The sequence below is a fragment of the Glycine max genome, chromosome 13 (assembly GCF_000004515.6).
Source record: "Glycine max cultivar Williams 82 chromosome 13, Glycine_max_v4.0, whole genome shotgun sequence".
Lineage (NCBI taxonomy): Eukaryota > Viridiplantae > Streptophyta > Magnoliopsida > Fabales > Fabaceae > Glycine > Glycine max.
Window position 1 is genome coordinate 27,588,423 of NC_038249.2, and position 26,088 is coordinate 27,614,510.

At 35.1% G+C, this 26,088-nt stretch overlaps 5 protein-coding genes, 1 non-coding gene and 1 pseudogene across 8 annotated transcripts; 4 read left to right on the forward strand and 3 right to left on the reverse strand.

Annotated features, from left to right (window-relative positions):
* The first annotated feature begins 264 nt into the window (after positions 1-264).
* Positions 265-3,676, forward strand: LOC100815421 (G-type lectin S-receptor-like serine/threonine-protein kinase LECRK2; annotated as a pseudogene).
* Positions 3,677-6,539: 2,863 nt separating this feature from the next.
* Positions 6,540-12,878, forward strand: LOC100815958 (G-type lectin S-receptor-like serine/threonine-protein kinase LECRK1). The gene is made up of 2 exons (XM_006594211.4): positions 6,540-8,420; positions 11,844-12,878. The coding sequence occupies exons 1-2, from the start codon at positions 6,812-6,814 to the stop codon at positions 12,644-12,646; spliced, it is 2,412 nt and encodes an 803-aa protein (XP_006594274.1). The 5' UTR covers positions 6,540-6,811; the 3' UTR covers positions 12,647-12,878.
* A 151-nt stretch (positions 12,879-13,029) lies between these two features.
* Positions 13,030-16,013, forward strand: LOC100816487 (peroxidase 25). Its single transcript, XM_006594214.4, has 4 exons — positions 13,030-13,946; positions 14,235-14,414; positions 14,524-14,686; positions 14,960-16,013. Exons 1-4 carry the CDS (start codon positions 13,668-13,670, stop codon positions 15,379-15,381), a joined length of 1,044 nt encoding a protein of 347 aa, XP_006594277.1. The 5' UTR covers positions 13,030-13,667; the 3' UTR covers positions 15,382-16,013.
* Positions 15,686-15,767, reverse strand: TRNAS-GCU (transfer RNA serine (anticodon GCU)). The gene has a single exon. It is a non-coding gene; the product is annotated as a tRNA-Ser (tRNA).
* Positions 16,014-16,319: 306 nt separating the features above from the next.
* LOC100788324 (protein BUNDLE SHEATH DEFECTIVE 2, chloroplastic) lies at positions 16,320-18,849 on the reverse strand. 2 transcript variants are annotated; one of them, XM_003542631.4, is made up of 5 exons: positions 18,669-18,849; positions 18,483-18,580; positions 18,093-18,162; positions 17,288-17,384; positions 16,320-16,551 (listed from the first exon to the last, which is right to left on the reverse strand). In XM_003542631.4, exons 1-5 carry the CDS (start codon positions 18,724-18,726, stop codon positions 16,473-16,475), a joined length of 402 nt encoding a protein of 133 aa, XP_003542679.1. In that variant the 5' UTR covers positions 18,727-18,849; the 3' UTR covers positions 16,320-16,472. The 2 variants fall into 2 exon arrangements, with proteins under 2 accessions (XP_003542679.1, XP_006594278.1); XM_006594215.4 differs by having other exon boundaries at positions 18,489-18,580; positions 18,669-18,835.
* A 108-nt stretch (positions 18,850-18,957) lies between these two features.
* Positions 18,958-22,513, forward strand: LOC100500224 (uncharacterized). 2 transcript variants are annotated; one of them, NM_001248016.2, is made up of 9 exons: positions 18,958-19,009; positions 19,180-19,307; positions 19,439-19,520; positions 19,995-20,077; positions 20,280-20,318; positions 20,925-20,995; positions 21,072-21,186; positions 21,327-21,429; positions 22,113-22,513. In NM_001248016.2, exons 1-8 carry the CDS (start codon positions 18,964-18,966, stop codon positions 21,399-21,401), a joined length of 639 nt encoding a protein of 212 aa, NP_001234945.1. In that variant the 5' UTR covers positions 18,958-18,963; the 3' UTR covers positions 21,402-21,429; positions 22,113-22,513. The 2 variants fall into 2 exon arrangements, with proteins under 2 accessions (NP_001234945.1, NP_001349936.1); NM_001363007.1 differs by lacking the exon at positions 20,280-20,318.
* On the reverse strand, positions 22,499-25,591 carry LOC100788849 (uncharacterized). Its single transcript, XM_003542632.5, has 2 exons — positions 24,820-25,591; positions 22,499-23,190 (listed from the first exon to the last, which is right to left on the reverse strand). Exons 1-2 carry the CDS (start codon positions 25,423-25,425, stop codon positions 22,828-22,830), a joined length of 969 nt encoding a protein of 322 aa, XP_003542680.1. The 5' UTR covers positions 25,426-25,591; the 3' UTR covers positions 22,499-22,827.
* Between the last annotated feature and the right edge of the window lie 497 nt (positions 25,592-26,088).

Here is a 26,088-nt window from a genome sequence, read left to right on the forward strand (position 1 = left end):
GAATTTTTTTTATGAAAAGACAAACATAAAATCCACAAATTTATTATAGATTAAAAATAAGTATAACAAAAAATAAAATTATTATTTTATTAGAAACTCACCCGCAAAATAAAAATTTATTAGAGAACAAACCAAAGAAATGAAATATTTATTATAAATTAAAAACATATTTAAACCATTATTATATATCCAATAGTTTAAATAGCTGGAAATTTGGTATCCTGTTAATTCAATCGATCGTAATTTACTTGCTCTGATGAAACAATATGTTAAGTTAGCCGCCCTCGTCATCCGTAAAGCATTTAATGCAATCATTTTATTTTTTTTGTTACATAAAATTTAGGAGAGGGTTATTGTTGTTATTATCATTAGCATATATCACTGATCAACACGAAGAGTACTCAATTCATCTATGTGGTGTAAGGCAGAGTCAATGACTATGGAGGTATGCTTTAGGTATGCTATGGAAAGCAAATTTCTATTATTCCCCACACCACACGGTTTATGCAGAGAAAATTTGCCTATCTTGATTTTTTTTTTCCACGGCCTCACTCTGGACCACTTGTAATTGAATAGTATGTGGAAATTCAGAATCCAAGCGAGTGTTGCTTTCTTTGGTGAACCATGGATGACTTGCTGCAGTGCACGACAGCTAGTCAACTCTTGAAATTACGTATTCCAGGTAATGAAGTTTTGTCGTTAAATAATTAATTAAGAAGTTCCTGCTACTGTGGTGGTTTAGCCAGTGAGTTTGAGTTTTGTTGAGATACCACATTACCAGAAAAGTAGTTTCCGAATCCTATGGCCTTCATACCCGTTGTGTTGTCACTGCTGTTCATGTTATTTGCAGAACAGGGCACCGGCAAAAGGGTGATTGAGTTGGGGTCACGGCTCTCCCCCGAAGGAAATCAAAGTTCATGGGCATCAAGTTCCGGCCATTTTGCTTTTGGCTTTTACTCACAAGGTGATGGCTTTGCAGTTGGAATATGGCTGGTTAATGTTAGTCCAGCTGAAAATACTATTGTCTGGACTGCTAACCGTGACAGCCCCCCACTCTCCTCTAATTCAACGTTGCAGTTGACCAAGACTGGCCTTTTGTTTTTCCAAGATGGACGCCAAGGCCAAGTTCTCCTTTCAAATTTTGTTGACGTAACTTCTTCGGCATCTATGCTTGATTCTGGCAACTTTGTACTCTATGATGATACCCACAACACTGTTGTCTGGCAAAGCTTTGAGCATCCAACTGACACCATATTAGGAGGTCAGAATTTAAGTATAAATGCCAAACTGGTTTCTAGTGTGTCCAATTCAAGTCATTCGAGTGGACGTTTCTTTCTCCTCATGCAAGGTGATGGAAACCTCGTTGCTTACCCTGTGAACAGCCCAGAAACTGGCGGTGATGCTTACTGGGCTTCAAATACTAAAGGTTCAACATTCCAACATCTCAGTCTTAATGTCTTGGGCTTTCTCTGTCTTAGTGGTCCTGGAAATCTTCACTGTTTTTTTAACCATAGCATTAGCCCTGGAATGAAATTACAGAACAAAACTTCAATCTACCGTTCAACTGTTGATGTAGACGGGAACTTGAGATTGTACGAGCACCAATTAGAGGGCAATGGTAGCTCACATGTCCAAGTACTGTGGAGCACCCCACTTAAGAAATGTGAAACCAAGGGGTTTTGTGGCTTCAACAGTTACTGCTCCATCGTAACAGGTCATGCCATGTGCGAATGTTTTCCTGGTTTCGTCCCATCCAAAAGCAACGGTAGCGTGTCTCTAGATTGCGTACTGGCCCATAGCAAGGGTAGTTGCAAAAGCAGCGAAGATGCAATGATTTCGTATAAAATTACTATGTTGGAGAATATGTCTTTTAGTGATAGTGATGATCCATATTGGGTTAGCCAGATGAAGAAGGAGGAGTGCGAGAAGTCTTTCCTGGAAGATTGTGATTGCATGGCAGTATTATATTTGAACGGTAATTGCAGAAAATACAGACTTCCGCTAACATATGGAAGAACGATTCAAAATCAAGTGGCCGTGGCCCTCTTCAAGGTGCCTTCAGGAATTGTGGATAGTTCAACTCCAAACAACTCCACACTCAAGCCTAGGATCATCGTCGATAACAAGAAAAGACTGGTAATGGTTCTTGCCATTACTTTGGGTTGCTTTTTATTGTTATCTTTGGCCTTGGCAGGGTTCATTTTCCTCATTTATAAGCGGAAAGTTTACAAGTACACAAAGTTGTTTAAGAGTGAGAATCTGGGATTTACTAAAGAATGTTCTTTGCATCCGTTTTCTTTTGATGAACTTGAAATATCCACTCGAAGCTTCACAGAGGAGATAGAGAGAGGGTCCTTTGGAGCGGTTTATAGAGGCACAATTGGTGACACTAACACAAGTATCGCCGTCAAGAGATTAGAGACAATTGCTGATGAAGGGGAGAGGGAATTTCGAACTGAAATTACTGCCATTGCTCGAACACATCATAAGAATTTGGTGAAGCTCATTGGTTTTTGCATCAATGGAGCTAGGAAGCTTCTTGTTTATGAATATGTCAGCAACGGGTCTCTTGCAAGTCTTCTCTTCAATGATGAGAAGCACATGTCTTGGAGAGACAGACTAAAAATCGCCTTGGATGTTGCTAGAGGAGTCCTATATCTACATGAAGAGTGTGAGGTCCGTATTATCCATTGCAGTATAAATCCTCGAAATATACTTATGGATGAGTATGGACTGCAAAGATCTCTGATTTTGGATTGGCAAAGCTACTGAAGCTTGACCATTCAAGAATGAAAAATGAGGATGATGAGACAAGCAAGTACTTGGCACCTGAATGGCAGAAGGATGCACCAATATCAGTAAAATTTGACATTTACAGTTTTGGGATGGTACTACTGGAGATTGTCTGCCGCAGACGCAGCATAGAAATGAATGTTTCCTCAGTGGAGGAGATACATCTTTCCAGCTGGGTATATCAATGCTTTGCAGCAGGGCAATTAAATAAGCTTGTTAAAGAAGATGAAAGTACTGTAGATTGGAGGATACTGGAAAGAATGGTGAAGGTGGGGTTGTGGTGTGTGCAAGACAGTCCACCTCTTCGTCCTTCAATCAAGAACGTCATCTTGATGTTGGAAGGATTGAAAGATATTCCAATTCCTCCCCCTCCAGCCGAGACCTCCTTAAATAAATATTCTTAGGAACATGTTATTACATTGTTCAGGGGGATTTCGTTGTACACTACTATAGTTTCATTTTCATCTTGCTTTGTTGTTCAGGTTGTTCTTGTTATTGAATTATATCAAAAGCTAGCTTGCTTTGTACTTGCCACCATGAAAGTTCATGTAATAAAAGACTAAATATTTCCACGGTAGGAGTTTTTTTCCTGGTTCTCTTTCATTTCTTCTCAGACCTTCCATGCTACGAGTTTTTTTCCTGGTTACTTTTTTTTAACTTCTAGTTTTATATATTTATTGTCCTTTTGTCCTTAAACATTTATTAGATTTCCTTTTCAATTTTTTCTATTCAAGCTAAAATTTTATTATTTTTATCTTTTATGTAATTTTACATTTTTAAGTTATTTCAACAAATAATTTTATCAAACACTTATCATTCAACTAACTAGTTTTTCAGCTTTTAGCTACCGATTAATTTATTAGTTTTTAGTTACTTTTGTCAAACATAAACTAAATAATTAAGTATTTCTTTATTTGTTATTATCCTTCTTTATTTGTTATTATCCTATTCGTCTCGAACAAAATTATTTATGGTGAAGGATACATCTTATATACATAAGTAATTATTCATTCACATTACCCATACTTTAATTTAATATGAAAAATAAAAAAAATTATTAAAAGTATAATTGTAATTTAATTAATTCTATATATAACATTTTACAATAAGTTTTTGTAATCTATATAATCTAGAATCTCTATGATAATAAATTTACGAATCCAAAAACATGTTCGGATGATTGATAATTGCTTAAGAACTTTATTTTAATCACCATTTTGTAGTAATTATGTTAATATTTCAATACATTTAAGTTTGTTTTGGTCTTGTTTATAATTAAATTTTGAATAAATTAGAATGGTTTAAATGTTTAATTTTCATCTAATTTTAGTTTATTTTGATCTAAAAATAAATGAAGAAAGAAGATAGATGATGTTCAAACCCAATTCAAGACCCTTTTAAAGGTTATTTTTGAGGATGAATGTCAGGTTCAACGTGCACTTCAAGCTAAGTGAATTGTTTCCCTTGAAGGTATTTGGGCTTAACGTGAACCTCAAGCTCAACGCAATAGGTATATTTTGCATGCAAGGTTAGCGTGCAACTCAGGGGTCAACATGCAGTAACTTAGACAAGTGTTGTTTTTGTATGCAACTAAGTGCACAAGCCATTATACATAAATGACATTGCAACATGTTTGGCCCAGTTTAAGCTACAAGTTGCAAATTGAAGGCAGATTTGGTTGAGGGAGTTGTCTAGGGTTGAGGGTCAGACTAAGAAGTTCTCTCCCTTACTCTCCATGGCTTCCCTACCATTTCTCATAATCTCTTTCATCTATTTTCTTATTTTCTTCTTGTGGTTATGTAGTCATGTAGTTAGATTTACATATTTTGGAGGTTGATGTGATGGAACTTATTCTTATGTTTACACTTTGATTATTAATCTATGTCTATTGTTCACTATTAAGTGTTCTCTTCTACGCAGTAATGCTTGCTTTGGCTTGATCACCCTTTGCTTGATGTTGTGATTTGAATTGTCATTGGGAAATGCTTTTGAACATATAAATGGAGAGGAACACCTAATGGATTTTGTGTCTAGGGATAGAGAAAAGCTTTGGTCATCTTATTTTAACTCTTGTTCTTAAAGTAAGTCACTTGATTAGATTAGTCAAGGGATTGATATTTTGGTCAAGAGACTTAGATTCTTTTTATTTAGGGAATCGGAGTTTAAGTATTTTAGGGAGTTGATAATAATTGAGGATTGAACTAAATGAGTGACATTTGTTTGCATGAGGAGGTGCTTTAGTAAAATTAACCCCAACTCTTTTATACTTTATTATTTTACCTATTTTTATCGCACTTGAAATGTTCATAAAAATTATCCAAACAGAGTTTCTTGTTTTTTTGCTCTTGAACTTTGATGTTTTTTTAATTTCTTGTTATTTAGATTATCGCAATCAAATTATAATTGTTGTTTCTAAAAGTCATACTTAGTGAACATTGTTATTTTATAGAGTATTACACGAGTCCATATGGATACGATACTCCCGATTTCTCATTTTATACTACTGATGCGATTTTGTCCACTTATCAATCCATTAATAATCACGCATCATATCATATGGTGTTTCATAAGTGATTGGTTCAGTATAGTTTATATGAAAATATATTTTCAATTCAAATTCAATTTAAGATATGGCAACATTCAGAAATTGAATGGGATTAATTTTGATTTACACAAAAATTGATTTAAGTAAATTTTGTTGGTATATTTAAAATTCAAAATATTATTGTAACCGATCGGATTTTGACATCCAGTAATCAATTAATTATTGATTTGATATTTTCTTTAAATCTGATCGAAATTGATGTCTCCATTAATTTCTGAATCCGTTCATAAGTTTATTTAAATGATATGAAATTTCTTTTGCTTTTTATGTAATCTCATTCAATGCACATACACATTATTCTTCTCTTCTTTGTAGTTCAATTTCGAGCCTACCGATCATAACCACGTCAATGATATCTGAATGTAACTTCTTTTTAGACGTAAATACTTCCAAAAAGACAAGGAGTCTTATAAACATGTCTTGCTAATATCTTTTAATTATTATTTTTTCATATATTTATGCCATTAACAAGAACCCTAAACAGTGTCTACAATCTATCAATATTGATTGAGATAGGAAAATACCACTTTCAAGGTGTGATTAGAGGGCCTCCAAATCATGTTCCTCTTGTGACTAGACAATAAAAGTACCGTACCAATTGTTCTTGGAATATCTTTAATCTTTATTCGAAAATTAAAAATTCACATGTCTATAATTTAAAAAATTCACCAAAAGTTCTAAAATTTACCACATGTTTAATTATTAAAGATTAAATAAAATACATAAATCCTTAGTTGGTTCTTGATCTAAGCTTTCTTTGACATGCATTTGTTGTAACATCTTTGCGTCTATCCATCACGATCATTAACAATTATATTATATTTCTTCCTCTACTGGAATCTCTTTATTGTTTGATAGAACTTACTTTCATAAATCTCATTAGAAGAAGAGAAACTATATGTGACGACTCGAATAAAAATCCATACAGAATCCATGCCTGCTTTAAGGTGCTGTGAGCACCGGTTGCTAGAGGAGTCTTGTATCCTCATGAAGATTTATTTAGACCATAAATACATAATAATTTAAATGATGCAATAATTTCTCCTGTAGAAGCAATGAAGGATGATGCTGAACCTTCAGCAGGTGATGTGATGCTCGAGATCTACGGTAGAGAATTTTGGTTTCCTCCTCCTTTATGTTACTTTTGTTTTACGTTGTTAAAGAAATACTTGACCATAAAAGTCTTACATTTTCGGTGATGTCGATTTGAGACACTGACTTGAAAAAGTAAGTCTTCGGGGAGCATTAGGTTAAAAGTCTTGGATTGCCAATTCTCCAAGTGATAAGGTGGATTTGAGACGTTTAGTTAGAAAATTAAGGCATGGGAGACCATTTGCTTAAAATTTAAACTATGAAAAGGCCAGCTTAAATCTTTTCTTCTCCCTCAGTCTCAAAGAATCAAGTTCAATAGTTATGGATGCCATTGCTATAACTGTCACCTTGCTGCTACTCGTGTCTACAGGCACAAGAGTTGAAATGAAGCAGATACAACCAGGTGCCTCACTTGTCCCAAATACTACTCTTGCTTGGTGGCCTTCCCCTTCTGGTCAGTTTGCATTTGGTTTCTATCCGCAAGAGCAAGGCGATGCCTTTGTCATTGCAATTTGGTTGGTTAGCGGAGAGAACAAGATAGTTGTGTGGACTGCAAGGCGGGATGATCCTCCTGTCACCTCAAATGCAAAGCTACAACTAACCAAGGACGGTAAATTCCTACTAATAGATGAGCACGGAGAAGAGAAGTCTATTGCAGATATTATTGCAAAAGCTTCCTCTGCCTCCATGCTTGATTCTGGAAACTTTGTACTATACAACAATAATTCCAGCATCATATGGCAGAGTTTCGATTACCCAACTGATACTTTGTTAGGGGGTCAATCTCTTCCTAATGGACATCAACTGGTCTCTGCTTCATCTAATAACAGCCACTCAACTGGACGGTATCGTTTCAAGATGCAGGATGATGGAAATCTAGTTATGTATCCAGTAAGCACAACTGACACAGCACTGGATGCTTACTGGGCCTCTAGTACTACCAATTCTGGTTTCAAAACTAATCTTTATCTCAACCAAACAGGTTTGCTTCAGATTTTAAATGACAGTGATGGGAGCATTATGAAGACTCTTTACCACCATTCATCTTTTCCTAATGATGGGAACCGGATCATTTATCGTTCAACCCTTGATTTTGATGGGTTTTTTCGGCTGTATAAGCATTTTGACAATGGCAGTTTCCAAAAGGCGCACCATTGGCCGGATGAGAATGCATGTGCAGTAAAAGGTTTTTGTGGCTTCAACAGCTACTGCACCTTCAATGACACCCAACCGTTATGCACTTGTCTTCCGGATTTCGAGTTAATATATCCAACCGACTCTACTCGGGGCTGTAAAAGGAGCTTTCAAAATGAAGATTGTAATGGGCAGAAAGATAGCGCAACCTTTTACGACATGAAGCCGATGGAAGATACTTTTGTAGGGACGGATAATCCTTATTTTAAAGCTAAGATGCCAAAAGAAGATTGCTCCTCTGCTTGTTTGGCTGATTGCAGTTGTGAGGCTGTGTTTTACGACGATACGGAAGAAAGCTGCATGAAACAGAGGCTTCCTTTGAGATATCTTCGTAGGCCAGGGCAAGATGAATTTGGTGTTAATCAGGCCTTGCTATTCTTGAAGGTAGGAAACAGGAGCCTCAACAACGGGACGGGGAATGATAATCCTGTGCCTGAACAACCATCTCCAACACCAATCAAGACTACAAGGAACAAAGCAACGGTCCAGATTGTTGTCATTACATCAGTGTTTTCTCTGCTTTTATGTTCAACCATTGTCATCTCCAGCCACTACATGTACAAGATTAGGATATTGAGCTATGAAAGGCTGATGGAAATGGGTAACTGGGGCCTCAGTGAAGAGTTGACTTTAAAAAGGTTTTCATACAGTGAGCTGAAAAGAGCAACAAATAATTTCAAACAAAAATTGGGAAGAGGATCTTTTGGAGCAGTTTACAAAGGGGGTTTGAACAAAGGTGTTGGAAAATAAAATAAAAAATGAAAGAAAATAAATATGAAGAAGATGCACAGTCTTGAATTAAATAACAAAATAGCAATAGCAAATTAAATTTAATTGACAGCACATGAATAATGCATTATAACATACAATAAGCACAAGAAAAAAAAATTAAGGGAAAAAAGATATAGCCTGGGTTGAAGCGCGTAAACGCTATCCTTAGAGAGAAAACGCCCCCAGTGCACGGGTAAGAAATTCTGATTGCGCTCCTCTTCCAAGATACGACAACCCGTTGGTTCCGATCGTGTGCAGCGAAAGGATCCCAAACCTTATGAACACCAATGCTCTTACTGTCAAGAAATAAATTATTTTATAAGAAAATGAATAGAAAACTTCGGGAGAAAGGGATGAGACTGTAGCTGTAGCTCTGTCATCTTTGTAGAAGGGAGGAAAGAGAATATATAGACATTTTGCAACAACAAAATATGACCGTTGGAAATATGACCGTTGGAAAACCAACCTACAGTTGTTACAACAAACATAACAAACTAGTTAACTCATTAAAACAAAATATTAAGAAAATCTATAATAAATATTTTATTTTATAAAATAGAATTAATATATTTATAAATTTTAAATTAAAACACAATATTTATCAACATTCCCCCACATAATTTAAAATTTTAAAATATATTTTCTAAAAGATAATTTGTATAAAAACATAAGAGTAAGAGCATGTGATATTGTATTTCGGTATAAGGAACCTTCCGGGTTTGAGCCTTATACCTAGTGTTTATGAACTTCCATCCGAGAAAAATGTAGTGACTTGATTGTCTTGAACTACATATTCTTTAACCGGACTTTAGTACACAACCCCTACAATATTGGCATTCAATTAGGTTCTAATCAGTGGTAGCACGTTACACGGCCTTGCGCTTGTATCTTGTTTCGTGAGTGTCCCTTAGAGATTAACCCATATCTCACAGTGGCGGCCCCACCACCACACTCACTAGGTGAATCCTCAAAGAGTGAGTTGTGACCCTCACCCCTACAATAATTGTCATCGGATTCATTAAGAGGTATTTTGTTTTTTTTTTTATATACCAAAAATACACATATATAAATACCTCAACCTTAATATTGCCACAATTTATAATACACCTCGTCATAGGAATGAGAAACGGAACAACTCCGCCAAATTTCATTTTGGTGTACTTTAGTCAACAAACAATTTCGTTGTTACCCGTTGAACTCCATTCATGGGATCACCAATCACACGGAGACGGGTGTCCATTGTTGTAACTAAATAATGGGCTTTAATCCCATTCCCCTCGACGACTCAAATACTTGTTGACATGTCAACCTTTTTGTAAGCGGATCCGCAATATTATTTTCTGACCCAAATTTTTCTTTAGCTTGATGGATGAGTCATAAGGAGTAGAAACAGGTTTCACATCAAAATAACTAAACTTCTTCAACAACTTTTCAACATAGTGTGATTGGGTTAAAATCATGCCATCATTTTTCTTTATAAGCTTAATACCCAAAATCACATATACACAACCAAGGTCTTTCATATCAAAATTTCTAGACAAGAAAAACTTCACATCATACAAAATATCAATATGTCATCCAGATACAAACATAAAATGACGCATCCATTATCATCAAATTGTTTCACATACACACATTTATCACTATCATTAATTTGAAAATCATACAAAAGAATAACTTAATCAAACTTTTGTGTCAATGCTTTGGAGCTTGTTTCAAACCATACAAAGATTTAACAATTTATTTTTCAAGAAAAAATATTTTCAAAGAAAGTCACATCTCTAGACTCCATAATAGTACCATTAGAAATTTCAGATACTTCTGAATTAATAACTAAGAATCTATAAGTAATATTATGTAAACAATATCCAACAAAATACAATTAACATTTTTTTTTTCAAAATTTCCTTTTCTTATTAATAGACATATTAACCTTTACTAGACACCCCCACACTTTAAAATATTTCAGATTTGGTTCTCTTTTTCTCCATAGCTCATAAAGATTTTTTTTTTTTATAAGGTACTCTATTAAGAATACGACAAACAAAATATAAAACTTCACGTTTATGTTTTAGGCTTCGAGCAAAATTAGTCCACGAAGGAGGCAATTTTGAAATCATGAAAGCCACAAGCATAATGTCAGGCAAAACAATTCCTTTCAATTTCATGTCATAAATAATGTTTTCAAATTCATGGATCTGATCTGAAATAGATTTTTCATCAATCATTTGAAACTCAATCATTTTTTCACAAGAGTAACGACTTAAACCTTTTTCAGCAGATCCATATTTCAATTCAAGTGCTTCCCATAACTCAACAGAGGTTTTGGTATGACAAAAAATCTTATATATGTTATCAGCCAAAGCACTTAAAATCCGTCCATGACATAAAATATCTTTATCAGAAACATCATGCTTAATGGTTGCATCAGTTTGAACTATATCAGTAGAGGAAGTTGAAGTTTTTATTTCTCTTTTAGAAATCAAAGTGTATAAATCCAATTCAGTAAGCCAGAATTTCATTTGTTGTTGTCAACAGAAAAAAATTTCACCCGTAAATTTTTCAGGCTTACAAGAAAGGGACTTAATCATATCCATGGCAAACATTTTGATAAAATAGAATGCTACTGCAGAAAAGACTATGCAAGAAGAAAGTGAAAAATAAATTTTGTCTCTAAGACTGTTGGAAAATAAAATAAAAAATGAAAGAAAATAAATATGAAGAAGATGCACAGTCTTGAATTAAATAACAAAATAGCAATAGCAAATTAAATTTAATTGACAGCACATGAATAATGCATTATAACATACAATAAGCACAAGAAAAAAAAATTAAGGGAAGAAAGATATAGCCTGGGTTGAAGCGCGTAAACGCTATCCTTAGAGAGAAAACGCCCCCACTGCACGGGTAAGAAATTCTGATTGCGCTCCTCTTCCAAGATACGACAACCCGTTGGTTCCGATCGTGTGCAGCGAAAGGATCCCCAAACCTTATGAACACCAATGCTCTTACTCTCAAGAAATAAATTATTTTATAAGAAAATGAATAGAAAACTTCGGGAGAAAGGGATGAGACTGTAGCTGTAGCTCTGTCATCTTTGTAGAAAGGAGGAAAGAGAATATATAGACATTTTGCAACAACAAAATATGACCGTTGGAAATATGACCGTTGGAAAACCAACCTACAGTTGTTACAACAAACATAACAAACTAGTTAACTCATTAAAACAAAATATTAAGAAAATCTATAATAAATATTTTATTTTTCAGTGAAGAGTTGACTTTAAAAAGGTTTTCATACAGTGAGCTGAAAAGAGCAACAAATAATTTCAAACAAAAATTGGGAAGAGGATCTTTTGGAGCAGTTTACAAAGGGGGTTTGAACAAAGGTAGGAGGTTAATTGCAGTGAAGAGACTAGAGAAGTTGGTGGAAGAAGGAGAAAGGGAGTTCCAAGCAGAAATGAGAGCCATTGGAAAAACCCACCACAGGAACCTAGTTCGCTTGTTGGGTTTCTGTGCCGAGGGTTCTAAAAGGCTTCTGGTTTATGAGTACATGCCTAATGGTTCCCTTGAAAACCTTATCTTTGGAGCTCAGAGTCAGAGACGTCCAGGGTGGGATGAGAGAGTAAGAATAGCACTGGAGATAGCAAAAGGGATTCTGTATCTCCATGAAGAGTGTGAGGCACCAATCATTCATTGTGACATAAAGCCTCAAAACATTTTGATGGATGAGTTCTGGACTGCAAAGATATCTGATTTCGGGCTAGCAAAACTTCTGATGCCAGATCAAACCAGAACCATCACAGGGGCTAGAGGGACAAGAGGGTATGTGGCTCCTGAATGGGACAAGCTGAACATCCCAATATCTGTCAAGGTTGATGTTTATAGCTACGGAATAGTGCTGTTAGAAATTTTATGTTGCAGGAGAAATATCGAAGTTCATGTCTCCGAACCCGAAGCGGCTCTTCTCTCCAACTGGGCTTATAAATGTTTTGTTTCTGGACAACTTAATAAGCTTTTTCTTTGGGAATCCGTGGATAATAAAACTTCCGTGGAAAATATAGTTAAGGTGGCACTTTGGTGCATCCAAGATGAACCTTTTCTTCGCCCAACAATGAAGAGTGTGGTGTTGATGTTAGAAGGAATCACTGATATAGCAATTCCTCCATGTCCCAATTCAAGTTATGTGTGAATTTTCTCTGTGAAGTTAACGTTGCAGAGTTTTCATCAGTTTGTTTGTTTCTTTGTCTTCTGATACGTACTATTGTAATCCTTTACATTATTAAACTTTTTTTTAGTGCTGTCCAGGTATAATAAGGTAGCAAGCCACAAGCTGAAGTAGTTGTTTCCCGTGTTAAAAAGTGTGGTATTTGGACTATGATTAAGTGTGGTTTCAGGTGTATAAAAAAAGTGTGGTTTCAGGTATATTTTGATGTGTCTCAAGTACTAGCTATACCATTTTTCACCAATAAAATGACAGGTTTTAAAAAAAAAATATTTCTTCCTCTCAATTTTTCTCTTTTTCTCTCTTTATTTAATGAAACCAATTGTGGTTTCAGTTTATTTTGATATGTCTAAAGTACTAGCTATACCAAGTGATCTTTGTTTCCTGAACTACTGCTGAAATGAAAATAAGTAGTTGTCGCCATCTGCTAGTTATTCAACTTCTTATTTTCATGTGGTGCTTGCTAGCTAATCAGCTTTAATTTGCTACTACATTTTCCATGTTTGCACTAAAGTGATCCCGGATATTTTTCATCAAAATTCATAAACCAAGTCTAATGTGAGCAAAAACGAAGTCAAGTAAACTACTAAAGCAAAAAGAATAGCAGTACAGGGCAAAGATAGAGAAAAAGCAGAAACGCGTTGAGGAATAAAGTAGAGGCATCCAAAGATAAGAAAAAAGATAGTACCCACCAAGAAAAACAGAGATAGAGAGTGATGGAAATACCTCTCAATGATGCAATCGAAACCGTGAAATCCACCTTCAGTTCTGTATATAGTCTGAACGGAAGAAAACATAAAATGGGAATGCATCTTTAATTTATTTTGTTCTCATTTCTCCACTTTATCAAAATGTCATTGACAAGCAGGCCAAAACCTTGTTAACTGTAAGAACAAAATAATTAAGATAAGCTCAATCATATATCGTAAGATTCACGTTTGTCAAGGGATAAACTCTTATATAAGTGACACTAAGCGGTATACTATAAATGCCACTAGCAAGGGAGAGAGAGAACCATCAAATATCAAGTTTGAAGTTGGCAAGATACTTTCTGTTTGTTTGCATGAAAATGGATGCCATATTGGGTTCCCTAATGATTTTAGTGATGACTTCAGCAGTACAAGCCCAATTGAAAACTGGGTTTTATTCTACTTCATGTCCAAATGCTGAGGCAATAGTACGGTCCACCGTTGTATCCCACTTCAGCAAGGATCTATCCATTGCTCCTGGCCTGCTCAGGCTTCATTTCCATGATTGCTTTGTCCAGGTAAGCTAATCTCAATCTCAAATCCTTCACTCACGTAAAGCCGTAAATGTATAAAAGAGGTGTATGAACACATAAAAAATGAGAAACTATACATCAAGATTAAAAGTGACCAACATATATATCTTAGTAACAGACTATGAATTTTTAACATTTGTTCTCTTAATTTTCTAATTAACAATTATAATTTCACTTCACTTACTTCATAGTCGTCAAGTCAGGTCTTAATTTCTTTTCGTAGAATTTTATTATTTCAGACTCATGAACGTCATTTGACATTTTCTCCCACAGGGATGCGATGGTTCAATTTTAATTGCAGACTCTTCTGCAGAGAAGAATGCATTGCCAAACATTGGTCTAAGAGGTTTTGAAGTGATCGATGACGCAAAATCACAAATAGAGGCCATATGTCCTGGAATTGTCTCATGTGCTGACATCCTAGCATTAGCAGCTCGTGATGCTGTCGATTTGGTATTAAGATAAACTCTTTAAACTTCATCAAATACACTCTAGCACTAGCACACACACTTGGCCTTTTTGAAGGAATAGATAAAATTAACACTAATGAAAATAATGGCAGAGTGATGGCCCAAGTTGGCCAGTACCCACAGGAAGAAGAGATGGGAGGATTTCTTTATCATCTCAAGCCTCAAATATGCCTTCACCACTTGACTCAGTTTCAGTCCAGAGGCAAAAATTTGCGGCGAAAGGTCTAGATGATCATGATCTTGTCACGTTAGTTGGTATGCTTTCTCTCGTAGTATTTAATGAAAGAAAAATGTTAATAACACACTTTTTTAAATACATATTTTATTTACCGAAATTTATTAAAAATTTTAAATTTTGTAATATTTTATGAGTTCTATTCATGATTTCATAAGAATATGTTAGAAAAAGGAGGTGTTAAGAGAGTGTGTTATTGGTACTCTTATTAATGAAAGTGTGTGAAATATTTATGTTACTAGTATCTGAATACAACAATTTATGTTATGCATGTCTTATTTATGTGTCTTAAGGTGCACATACTATAGGCCAGACAGAATGCAGGTTCTTCAGCTATCGTCTATACAATTTCACCACCTCTGGTAGTGCTGATCCCACTATAAACGTAGCTTTCTTAGCTCAACTTCAAGCACTTTGTCCAAAAAATGGAGATGGCTTGAGAAGGGTGGCCTTGGACAAAGATAGCCCAGCCAAATTTGATGTTAGTTTCTTCAAGAATGTACGTGATGGTAATGGGGTTCTTGAGTCAGACCAGAGGTTGTGGGAAGATTCTGCTACTCAAAGTGTGGTGCAAAATTATGCTGGGAATGTTAGAGGGTTTCTGGGGTTGAGATTTGACTTTGAATTTCCAAAGGCTATGATTAAGTTAAGCAGTGTAGAGGTGAAGATTGGTACTGATGGAGAGATCAGAAAAGTGTGTTCAAAATTTAATTGATGCCTTTATGGTTGGTTTGGCAAGACTCAAGAGCTATAAATGATAAACAAAATATTACTTGATGTACCAATGGTGTAGGATAAGTATTGATGGACACCCAATATATTATTATACACTTAATGAGAGAGAGAAAAAAAACATAGATATCATAGGTATTATTATGTGACATGAAAAAAGAGATAAAAAGAAATTATAGATATTAGTTAGGTATTTAAAAAGTGTGGGTATATGTTTATCGTTACTCAATTGTGAATGAAGAATAAAAGCAAATAAAATATTGGCTATTGAAAAATGTAAAAACCCTCGTCGCCTGAGAGATTCGAACTCTCGCGGGGAAACCCCATGTACTTAGCAGGCACACGCCTTAACCACTCGGCCAAAGCGACTTGGATGTTAAATTAATGTTACTCATAGAAATTAAACTTTAAAACACTTAATTTCTTTGTCCAGACAGTTTACATAATAAGGGCGTTTTAATCTTGAACATTGATTATAATGAGGCAAATTACTTTTACAAGAACTAAAAATATAATTTCGGTTAGCATATCTGCTTTATATCATTGGTTTCTTACGTAAAAACTAATTTTTAATATTGAAAAGAGACACTCATCACCCTGTTATCCTTGTAATGTACAAGATATTTTAAAAATAAAATATGAAAACATGTATTTTTTACATTTTTATGTTTATATTTTATATTATCTCTCGATAATTTTCTGTCTAAAAATTCATATGTATGGTATGGTGAAATGATCTTTAAAAATCCGTATCATCTGACACACATCAGGGAAACCATTTTCTCTACTTATGTTCTAGTAATTTTTACAACAATTTGGTCGTTAGCTTCTGCTGCTATTATCTTTGTTGGCTTTTCTATCATTGCTTAATCCTAAGTAAACGCTATCTGGCGGGTCTACAACACTCAACCACGGAGGATATTCATGAATTAAGACAAAATCTTATTACCAAAACTGCAGAATACATTATTTAATACACATTGCAAAAAGACCAACGAAGGAACAAGCAGATTCCTACATCCTTTTCTCTTTGTATAACCGTTAGGAATCTTTGAATTCAATCTAGCCAAACTTTTAATCATCACATGTGCTCATGAATCCACCAAGAAAGCCAGCTCCATTACAAGATCCACACAAAATATCCTTTTTTCCCCTGCAAGAAACATATATGTTGGATAGGATTAGATTGAAGCTAAACCAAGAAGGCACTGGCAATTATAATTCGAAGGCCTTCGTCACGGCCTATTTGTGATTGTTATCATACAAATGAATCTACTTAACAGGTTTATCTTAAAATATGTTTGAGACTTGGACTACATATTATGAGTATTGGGCACCTAATTTTTTAACAGCATTATACTCAACAAAACCATGAGTACTACTAAGTCTAAAAGTTATATTACATTATTGGAGAATCATTTAATCTTACTCTATGCATTTTGTCAGAATTTGTTTGTTTATATATTTATTCTATCCAGGCAGTATAGTTTAATTGACTCAACGAATTGAGTAGTGTCCTCAACCAAACTTGAACGCTTCACAGATTAGTGAAAGAATTTCTATTACTTTTACACATTCTGCTTATGCTAAATAGTAAAAGGTCTGCAGAAATTTCATTCTTGATCTTTATTGGCTTAGATAGACTCTATTTATTCTTTAATTAATCCTTGGTGGCAAGCAATAGCATATAGCAGGCTAGCAGCACTTGTAATGATGATGCATATAGTTTTGTCTTGTTTTGTTTTTTGAGGGGGAGGGCGGTGGGTGGTGATATAAATTGATGCATATAAGTGAATACTTATACACTATACAATACATAACAAAGCAAGTCATGCATGCTCACAGGATAAAATAGAGGGATAGGAAAGAATGTGGTATGGTACAGCTACCTGCATAGCCAACACAATCCACCAGCTTTAAATTGTCCATTGAAGTGATCTACAGAATTAACTCCAGTACCTTTGCATTGAGTACATGATTTTGCACCTGGAAGTTGAGCAAAAGATAACAATCCAGTGAGTTGAACACTGATGTTTCTAATGGAAAGGAAGAAAAAACTGAACATATCAGCTATCTCTTCAAGAAATTTGCAGCTTCTGTTGTACTCATGAAGCAAAATCAGTAGGCCACAAATATGCATGGAAAAAATCCTGACTCTTCATAAAAAAAAATTATCGGTATTCTTCTGAATGTAAATGCACGGTAGAGAACCATCATCAACAATTAACTGAAACAAATACATAATAAGCGTGAACATTCCACCAGGCTAACCTTGGCTTCTCTCACTAAGAGTGAACTAAAAAGTATACCACATTCCCACCGGAAGCAGCATGACTATATGACTAGTTTTTTAATGTGATATCAGTATTTGGTGAATTCAACTCAAATAGGAAGCAGTTGAGTTGATAAGCTTTAAAAGGTACTAGACTTTAAAGTTTGAAGACGTTGGCTTAACTATTGGCATAACAATTTTTTAGGAAAACGTATAAAACTTCTCAACAAAACCAGAAACATTGAACGATCTAAATTTTAACGAAGTCTATGGTTTTGCTGTTCGAATTTTTGTACAAAACGAGCAATTGCTATATGATATCACAAGAAGGCTCTCATTAATTTAAACCGTCTTTAAATAAAGAATAAGAAAGCTACAAAAGATCGTAATAAGAAGAAATTAAAATCTACATTTTCACTTACCATTTCCATCACAATCAGAACAAACAATGCTCCTAATTGTTTTGCTTTGTGTAGTTTTATCTTCTGTAGCCTGTATTAAAATCAAAATCAGAGAGGGATTCAAAATATATGCAATTATGCATTGTCAAACACAATAATAGAAACCAGTTACATTTTACGCATGTGCAAGTTACATGTGCCATTTTCTATTTCTTAGCCCGCACTTTTTCCAAATGTGACTGGACAAAACTTTTCAGCCTATGAACCACATATCTCAAACCGTAAATAAACCACTTGATTTATACACCAAACCGATGTACTCATGGTAGCATTTTTTACATAAAAAGAAAAAAACTGAACACAAAGCACCTTATTTGTAAATGGGATACTAAAATCAATCTCAATTTTCACCTTAACCTTCAAGGACTGAAAGCTTGGAACTTTAGAATTCTGACACACTTCGTTCATCCCAAAAGCCTTTTGGGTAACTGAATTACCGGCAATTGTCCCTATTTAAATTGATACAAATTATCATTGAATTATATAAGCACTGCAAAATCCAAGAAAGCACAAACAAACAGAGAGAGTTATTAATACCAGGTCTGTTTGGGGATTTCAAGGAACAAATGGGAGCAAAGCACAGAGTGTACGACATTCTCAATCACAAAGACTTCAAAATATCAAACGATGTAGCCAAGTTTGGTCTGAACTGAACTGAAGGAGTGAGTTCAACAAATGCTAGTTGGAACAGATAAGGCCTTCGAATTTGTGGGCAAAGTTCGCGCTTTATTACTTTAACGCCCTTGGATATGTTCATTGAATGGTGGGCATTTTGGTAAAATCATTCCTTTGTGTATAAAACAAGGACATGGATTTTGTGAAGCACAAACAAATGGCGAGCACTCTGCTGTCCGTACACCACTTTCTCCCCTCTCAAAGTAAGCTTAATTGCAAGCAATTTCATCAGATTCATCGGTGTTCTGTATCAGTTTTAGTCAAATTCTCAATTCCCTTTTTAATAAAGTGTGGATATTTTCACCAAAATACTAATGGGGAAGTTTGATACTGGTGTTGGTTTTTAATATCATGTGTTTCTTTTCTTTTTTAGGGAGGGAAAAGATCGGTTGCTTGAGTGGTGTCAGAACTTCATTTTGTGGTCAAGTTGTGTGCAATTCAAGTTTCTGTGGGAGACAAATAACTAGAAGCCATGGAAACCGTCTTGTTGTTCACTCACTGGTTGCTACTCTACCATTTCTGTGGTCTCTGTCGTTTTATTTATCATTGCTTATAATTGTGGTTTGCATATATTTGAAGTCTCTTTGGTGTAGTTACTATGAATTATAACTATGGAAATTCTTTGTTGGCAGCTTGGAAGGAAGGTGAAGTCTGTGAAGAGCAGAGAGACTGTAATTCCTGAACCAGATTACAGGATTCCAATTGTGCTACTCGGTGGTTACTGATTCTCTCTTTATTTGTATGTGTCTTGCCAAATAGTTTTAGGCTTTTAAGTAAGCGATAAGGCTTACTGTATAGACTGTATCTCTGTAACCATGGAAAATGGCAAGGTGTATCCCTATATATTTGAGTTGACTGTGCACACCGTTCTCAAATCAGCAGGCCATATTATTTGGGCGTTGTCCTGAATAATCTGTCTACGACTACGTAGTTTGGTTGATGACCCTTTAATTGGACTGAAGTCACTGAATTTGATTCATCAGAAAAATAAGTACCCATATTGACCATCTGTTGCCTTAGTTTTGGGTTCTTTGGAACTCGGTGAATCAAAATCGTTTCAAATGAAATTAGCCAACTCTTTTAACAACTTCTTAGTGCTGTTAACTCATGTCTTTTTTGCCTTTCCTTACATATAAGCAGATTTACAAATTTCCTAAAATATTATTTGGCTTAAAATTGTACTGTCAGGTATAGCTGGTGGATTGGTTTACACAGATAATTTGGTACCTGCAGTACCTGTTGGTCTCCTTGGATTGCTTCTGTTGTTTCAGGTGATTATTAGTAAAATACAGTGTAATTAAGAAAGGTGCAAAGTAGCATGATGATCTGGTATTGTTTTTTTAAAAGAGGCTATTAGTAAGATTATTTTGTCTGATGACTTTTCACTGTGTTTGCTACAAGTTGCATAATATGTTCCATTCCACTTTTCAGAAGCTGATTTTTTCTATTATTATTTGTCTCTTATTTCCTCAGACCACTAGAGTGAGATTTGTCTTTGATGATGAGGCTCTGGTTTGTTCTCTTCTTACTTCTCCAAGAACTTTGTGCTTTATGTATTGCATTATTTACTTTCTTAGCACTTACGCTTCAAGTCTTCATTATTTACTTTCCTAAAAACCTCAGTAGTTTGTCTTATTACAGCTTAAATTTGTTAATTCAAATTAATCTGAAAGGCCCACAACTTATACACATTCTTAAAGCACAAAATGTCATGCCATTATGTAAATGAATGTCAGATAATTTATTTTTCTTTATACTGCAAAGCAAGTGGCCCTTCTAATCATAATAACCACAAACAGAGAATTCGCCCCATTGATTTCTGATAACAATTATATTTTCAAACATTATGCTTTGTAGCAAATCTCTACCTCTTTTGTTTGATGCAAAAGGACTAAATTGCATGAAGAAACACACTATGTTCTAGAGTTTTGCAGCTTGACCGAGTGTTACTTTATATATGGTTTATATTTATATGAAATTATCATCCAGTTCTGGCTACCATCCTAGTATATGTAACTTCAGCAGCATATTGTGTGCATGACTTCATGACTTCATGTATATTTATTCTTCTCTCCTTTTAGTTATTCACATTAGTTTTATACAAAATTTATGGTTTAGGAGGTAAAGATAGGTGAACAGCTCCAGGAATCAGGTGAGAATGTTTTCGTGGGAGGAAAAAACCGCTGGAAGTAAGTACCCGATTTCATGTTTACGCTTACTAGAATTTCACAACAGTAGGACAAAAACTAGTTTGATATGCTGCAGGTACTCGACATTTGTTAATTGGGAATTCTGGTGGCCAAACTTCCCTATCTTGGTTTACTTCAAGGAGTCACAAACGAAGCCTGAGGGACAAATTCATTTCTTTCCCATAATATTTGTAAGCAGTTTGGATGCAAGTATAGCCAATACACATATAGGAGATAGCTAAGAAAATAAATTTTTCATTCTTACTTAAGTTGCAGACGTTAAGCTTCAACATTTTTTTATTGTTTCTTGTTGATTTATTTTGACAAGCAGAATGGGAAGCAGCTTTATGATGTTATGGTGGAAAGAGCTGGCCCTTCAAAAACTAGTGGACCAAAAGAATCCTGAGGACTGAGATGTGTGGTTAGAGCCTCAGGTATCAACCCTCTGCCTGAATTATAATCATTCTTTATATACCAATTCAGTAAAGGGATATGGATTGCTTCTGTTTGATAGACCAATCTTGCTAGGCAGTATTGCTATGGCAATTGGCAGAGTTATCATGGATTTCTGGCATCCAGTTATAACTTTATTATATTGAGAGTCAATCTCATTAGCCTGTGAATTTTTTTGTCTTCTGAGTTCCATGCTTAGGTCTTTAGTTGTGTAACTTGTGTCTTCTGTCTACTCTGTTTTCTTCGTGCTTGCCCTGTTGCATAAATGGGTATCGGGAAAATTGTGGTAGAACCAGCGAATTCTACTGAAATTTTCTTTATCTGCCACAAGTTACATTGCCCTTACACAAATGTATGACATGTTATTTCTCAATAGATATTCTGTGAGTAATGTTATATCACCTTTTAGGCTTTTACTAATCTTCTGTTAATCCTCTTAATACTTTACAGAGAAAGTAATACATAAAATGATAGATGTATTTAATATCTTAAAAAAATATAAAGCATTTACTATTTTCTTCTTTTGATAGTGAGAATTAGGAGGAGGTCCGTTTAAAATTATTATTTTTGTATCTGTGGCATCAACAACCTACAGAATTGGTTATTCGTTCATTATACAATAGAATAGTGGTCCTAAAGTTTCTTAAATGCTCGTGTTTTACAGTTGGGGTAACTCGGAAACCATTGAAGTCCACTGCCGGTAAAGAGGCTTCTTAAGTTGGGATTGATATTTGTTTGCGTATGAGAAGAGCATGAAAATTTCCTGTTTCTCTTCCACATATTGATCTCTCAGTTTCAAGTAGCCAGCAAGTTCAAATTAAACAAACAACTTAATTATTTGAAGTCTTGTTAGCATATAACACAAGTATAGTTCGTCTTATTCCTTTCGAGATTGACCAGTGATTGATTTTACTTCATTTTGGAAGATGTATAATATCACAGTACCCATATATTTGACTTATATTAATTCCACAGATGATGTAGTTCTCTGTATACTTCAGGACTCCATATTAGTTGACATATCAAACATGAGAAATTGATACACAAGTATTTTATAAATAGATTTCAATATATAATTGGAAATTTGTGGAACTCATTAAACAAATGCCTACAAATAAAGGCATGTATACAAGACCTAAACCCAAACAGACCTACCCAAGAATCATAGGTGATGCTTGTCCAATAACACATGCATTTCAAACTACGTGGACAGATAGAGAGATCACGAAGCAGCTTGCAGTTAGCGATGTAGTTGCCACCCGTCTTAACTCGTTTCCATCAGCAATCAATCCACCACTCAAGAATTAGCTGACATAGTCAACTGGCAATAACTTGGTTTTCCATCTAGGAGCAGCAAAAACTAAAAACCAAAATTATGATCAATCCTTCTTGACGCAGTGTGCATCTGTGCCATGTTGGGTGCAATCATGATAACCCACACTACGTAGGAAGTCTCGAATCTCTTTTGCACTGCTATTACTGGCCCGTAACAAGCGCTCATCTTCTTCGTATATGAGATAAGGGGCTTGGCTTCCTTTCCTTGAGAGCAACTTTGATGCTCCTTTAAGAACGTGATATTCCCAGCCCTGAACATCTATTTTAAGCAGAAGCACACGCTCTGATTTCGGAATCACTTCATCAAGAGGAACAGTCCTTACTTGAAAAGCTATCTCTTCATTGGACTTAAATGCCAACTTTGCACCTGTGGCAGAAATCGCACTGTTGTCCAACCTACCCACCAACTGGAAAATCAAGTAAAATTGAATTAATCAGCATTGAAAGACAAGCAGAAGTTGCAATGTAAAATAAAGTAATTCATTTTCTTGTCATTTTATTTTTCATGTCCGAAATAATGAGGACTTGGCTTATAGATTTTAATGGTTACTAACTCTCACCCGGAAGAAGTTATAGATTTCTCCCCAAATCCATTTCATTGGAGGAAAAAAAAAGGAACTTTGATATAAAATCATGGAGTCAACTTGACAAGTATAATTAAAACCAAAAACAAAAACAGATTTCTGTTGCATCTTTTTCAAACTATCAAACACTTTTTCGACCATAGCACACAGTCCATCTTGTGCATTATTTTGAAGATGCTATAGAAACCAGCTTAAATGAACATATTAAATCTTTGGAGGCCGCTTTTCAAGCTGGTGAGGAGGAGATTTGAGACTTACAAGTTATGGCACTCATCCAAGTCTATCCAACCAAAGCAGACATGCTGGCTCTTTAAATAAGCTTTTCTAATGAATAAACAGATCATCATTCAAAATATGCCATGTGAAAGGACTAGCCTGCCCTAACAAAATTTTAATCAGCAATTTGGGGATAATGTGGGGGCACAATTGGAAGTCATTACCATTACCTGAACCTAAGACCTCATTTAAATCTCCATCCAACCCAACTAGCTGAACTAATCAGGTCTCTCAAAATCTTATGGTCACCTCAAATGATCCAAAATAGCTCATCTAAAAAATATCCTTGAGCTTCAACATAACTCCAAATGGGAAGCTAAGAATCTTTTGAATTGCTAGACAAGAGAATACAACAAAAAATATAGCTTTTAAGAAGCTAGCAGAAGATTGGTCAGCTAACAAAGGGAAAACTCATGAGGATGCTGCCACCAGTAAGATAAAGATCCAAGCAATCCTATACCTCACACATGCATGTGTTGTTTTCCCAATAAATCTGCATACTGGTTATCCTTATGCAAAACATGAACTCACACACACACTCCTTCTCTCTTTGCAAGAGTGCGAATATCCTGAATAATAGCTCCATATAAATGGCATGCTGGGTCTGCCTTATGTACCATTTTAATAACTTCCAGAGAAGATGATAAAATATGCTTTGATTGATTTACCTTATTCTGTAACACCGAACCTATTCCAACATAAACTAAATAGACTAACTGAAATATCATTAATTGCTTCCTATCCTTTAACTAGAAGCAACTCAAGAACATCCTAATAAATTATATTTACATATGACATTCCATCGACAATCTTGCAAAGAAGGATTAAGATGTAAGTAAGTTTATCATGAAATTCCAAAATGTCCTACCAGAAATTTTGAGCTGATTCACCTTCACCCTTTTGAGAGTGGAAAACCACAATAGAAGTTCAAGGAAGTGGGCTATCAACTTGTCATTTTCACAAATCTATTTATCTTATCCAGAAACAATCTCCTCCACTTTTATCTCTGCACTTTAGATGATTATTTTCTAAGCTAATTAGATTAGTATCCAACACTCCAACTAACCTAAGCCTTCTTCTACAATCCCTCATTATAGTTGACTATATAAACTTACAGAAAACCAAAATGCAAAGGCAAATCAAAATTAAATAAAAAAAATGATAAAGACAAGTGACCTTGTGAACGGTAATGTTGCCAACGCGATCCGACGCAGCGGCCTCGAAGACAGTGACCAAATCCGCAACTCTATTGAAGTAAACCCCTTCACAGATCTTCTGCAAATTCTCGAACACAGGCTCGAAAGCCAGAACCCGAAACCTCATAGCGGAGGCGGCGAAGGACGCCATGCCGACATTGGCACCGACGTCGACAAAAAACCCATCCTTACCCTCAGTCCTGGCCTTCTCGAGAACCTCCTGAACCGTAACGGAGATGTCGGGTTTCCGAAAGGGTTTGCCCTTGAGCATCCTCACGATGTTCTTGTGGGGCTTGTCTGGTAAGGTTCCAAAATCGGAGAGCGAGAAGAGGAAGGGGTAGCGGACGCCCTCGACGGTGTTGGCGACGACGGGGTGGGCCTGAGGGGAGGCGGTGCAGTCGAAGGGGGAGATTGCATTGAAGGAGAGGCGGGTGTTGAAGGCGGTGAGGGTGGTGGCGGGGTTTGAGGGGCGTGAGGTAAGGAATGCGAAGAAGAAGAAGACTATGAGAGTGGAGGAGAAGAGTAGGAACAGTAGCTTTGGGGAGAGGAGTCTGGTGGCCTTATCTCTTTTCCAGGCATTTGCCATGGAAAAGGACTGTGTTCGTTATCGAAGCTGAAGCTTCACTCAATGAATGGAGAAGGGGATTTCAGTTCCAGATTTGGATCTGCCAGACGATAACACCCTGCTTCGACTGTTTGTGTTTCCTCTGCTAGAGAGAGAATAAAGAGTTTTTTTATTAAGTGAAACATATCGATCAACGGAGTATAGTTTTTTACTTTTTTTCAGAGTAATGATGTATCAGTATATGGATCAATTTTTATTTTAAAAAATATATTTTTTGTTTTTTAAAATCAAGAGACTTTATAAATAAATAAAAAAAGACAATCTGTTGTTAATTTACTCTAATTTGTATTATAAAGTTATAATCACATTTAACATAAACTTTAATGGAATTATTAATATTTTTAATAAATTTAAGAATTTTTAAGTATATTTAATTTTTTTTCAATACATTAATTTTTTTTCTTGTCTGTTTCTTTTCTCTTAAAGTCTATATACACTTTCCAAAATACTTTCTTTATGAAAATTAATCATAATAATTGTCATGTAAAGAAATAGACTCAAAATAATTCTTATTTTAATTTTTTAGTGTAATATTAACTATTTTTTTACTTATATCATTTAAAATATTAATGATAGATAATAAAAATTAAAATTAAATTAATAATAATAACATTAATTTTTGAA